Source organism: Montipora foliosa, chromosome 5, assembly GCF_036669935.1.
Source record: "Montipora foliosa isolate CH-2021 chromosome 5, ASM3666993v2, whole genome shotgun sequence".
Lineage (NCBI taxonomy): Eukaryota > Metazoa > Cnidaria > Anthozoa > Scleractinia > Acroporidae > Montipora > Montipora foliosa.
This window is the reverse complement of record NC_090873.1, coordinates 37,140,288-37,143,138: the sequence shown is the minus strand read 5'-3', so window position 1 is coordinate 37,143,138 and position 2,851 is coordinate 37,140,288. Positions and strand designations below refer to the sequence as shown.

General features: G+C 38.4%; 1 protein-coding gene across 1 annotated transcript; it reads left to right on the top strand.

Moving 5' to 3' along the window:
- Positions 1 to 1,104: 1,104 nt before the first annotated feature.
- Positions 1,105 to 2,097, top strand: LOC138002681 (uncharacterized). The gene has a single exon (XM_068848681.1). The coding sequence runs from the start codon at positions 1,105 to 1,107 to the stop codon at positions 2,095 to 2,097; it is 993 nt and encodes a 330-aa protein (XP_068704782.1).
- The last annotated feature ends 754 nt before the right edge of the window (positions 2,098 to 2,851 follow it).

Below are 2,851 nucleotides of genomic sequence, written 5' to 3'. Positions count from 1 at the left end.
AGTTGCCTGAAGATTGCTCTGTATGGAGTATGAAACTCAGAGTAGCGATTAAATGACCATATATCCTCACCCTTGCATTACCAATTAATTATTGCTCTAGTTCAACTATTGAGCACTTTTAAGTTGATGAGGACTTCTACCCATTTTTTGGTTATATATATATATATATTTTTTTTTTTTTTCACTGAAAAGGCTACTTTATAACTTTTAAAATGAGCGATTGTGAGGCACATTGCTATAAATATAAGTTTAGACAAGTTAATTAGTATCATGGGACTTTGAAGACCCATGTTTTCAAGCAGGGGAAAATGAGTTTTAAATGATTAAATTGGAGTCACCTGGTTGCATGACTACCTTATAAATTATTAATTAGCTTATCAAATACTACATTTGTCAACTCAAATGAACTATCCCGTTTTCGACGTACAAGCCTGAGGCTTCGAATAAGGGAAATTTACTTGGCTCCAGTGACGTGTGCTATACCAGGTATGCCTAGACTTTCCGTTGATGTATCAAAACTTTTAATTAAGGGTTTACGGCAAACCAGGAATTTCTTAAATGGGCTTTGTCACAGCTGTGCAGTTCGTTTTGTGTCGTTTTACCATTTACACGCCCCGTCTCACCATAACGTTAACTCAAAAATTACTTTAACCCAACACAAGCCAAGGCTTCGTGACGGCAAAATGTCTGTCGAGCATACATAACTCAAGTTACAAAAAACAGAGATCAACTTTGAAAACATTTTCGGCGGCTGGAAATGGAGAATGGGATTGGGGAATGGGGAACGGGGAACGCGGAATCTTTAAAATGAGGAATCTTTGAAACGGGGAATCTTTGAAACGGGGAATCTTTAAAATGGGGAATCTTTAAAATCGAGAATCTATAAAAATGGCAAACGCATAAGGCGAAGAAAAACCGCCAAACAAAAAAGATATAACAAAGAAAGGGAGACTAACGAAATATTTCTTTAAAATCTCTCAGAAATTAACTGAAAGCCAAATAAGCGTACTGTCAAAAGGGCTTCGATTTATCCCGACACCCGTGACTGACGAAAACGAAATCAAACGATAATTGTTGGCTGATTTCGAACATTTTGCGAGACGAATGCGTCTCCAATACATATTTCACGGAAACGACAAGGGAAAACATGTAAAATCGAACTGGGTTCCACCAGTACAACCCTCTGTTGCCCTTGAAAGCTACTTGGAAAACATCAAAGTTAGACTTGCTGAAATAACAGTGCAAAAGCCAAAATACAATTTTTCACGCAAGGAATATATGGCAGTGAAAGAGTTGAAACAAAACACGGCTATAAACCTAAAAAAAGCCGATAAAGGGAGCACAACAGTGATCCTCAATATAACCGACACACTTCAAGAAGGCCTGATCCAACTTAACCACAGGGACCACTATCTGCCCCTTGAAAAACCAATGGTCGCGGAAACACTGCAAAAAGCAAAAGAGCTCATTTCTCAGCTCCACAATGACAAATATATCGATGACATGACAAAAGAATGGCTTTCACAAACTCTCAATCCACCAAGGATACCTATCTTCTATACCTTAACTAAAATCCACAAACCCAAACCGGTCGGAAGACCAATTATCTCAGGTTGTGATGGGCCAACCGAAAGCATATTTGTGGATCACTTATTACAGCCTATTGCTATGCGACAAAAATCGTATATCAAAGACACAACTGATTTCTTAAATTTCTTTGAGGAGACAATAATTCCACAGGATACTATTTTGGTATCTATGGATTTCACAAGCTTGCACACGAACATCCCACAAGAGGAGGGAATTCAAATAGTATGCAGTGCATATGAGAATTTTCACAACAATAATCCTCCTATACCATCTCACTATCTTAAAGAAATGCTAGGCCTCATACTTAAAGAAAATTCCTTTGAGTTCAAAGGGGAAAATTATCTCCAGACTCATGGGACGGCTATGGGAACAAAAATGGCGGTCGCTTTTGTCAGCATATTCATGGCCGAAATCGAAACCAACCTACTGAACCAAATTAGGATAAAGCCTATAGCATGGAAACGTTATATCGATGACGTTTTCTCGCTTTGTGATACAAAAAGATAGATATATTTATAACACAAGCACACATATCATCCAACGATAAAATTCACAGCTGAGATCTCAGACACCGAAATCGCTTTTCTTGACACAGTGGTTTACAAAGGAGTTAGATTCGAAACAGAATCGATCCTTGACATCAAAACCCATTACAAACAGACCGAGACCTTCCAATACACCCACTATACTTCTTGTCACCCTTCAGGTGTAAAACGAGGTGTCATAAAGGGTGAAGCTATCAGACTCTTACGAACAAACTCCTCAGAAACAAAATTCCAGGAGGCCATCTCGAATTTTAAAACGCGACTTGAAGCTCGCGGCTATCCTAAAAATAGGTCCGCAATGCGTACTTGGGGTCTTATGCTTAGTTTAACTCCATTCAGCCCACCATGCGTCCATGCGTAATTGGTTGAAAATTTGCCATAATGCAGCAGTGAAATGGGTTTCTTCAGTATGCTTCAAATTTCAGGCCCGGTTTAGAATTTTACATCGATGACTTGCCGCTAATCTTTCTCTTATTGCAATTTGCACACTTTAGACAACTTTTGGTGCACACTACAGCATCTCTATCAGCTATTTACTAGTAACAGAAGCACTAGAATGGCTAAAAAACAAGCATGACACTGTCATTTATTCATACGATCTTATAAATGATCAAGAGAATGCTGAAATTCAACTAGAATTCTAAGATGAATCATCAGTAGATGTTCGATAAACAAGTACCCTCAGAGCTTGGTGCAAATTCCCAAACTACTGGAAA

What these genes read in the sequence shown, in the direction of transcription:
- LOC138002681 (XM_068848681.1), top strand. Translation starts at nt 1,105, where the DNA reads ATGCGTCTCCAATACATATTTCACGGAAACGACAAGGGAAAACATGTA.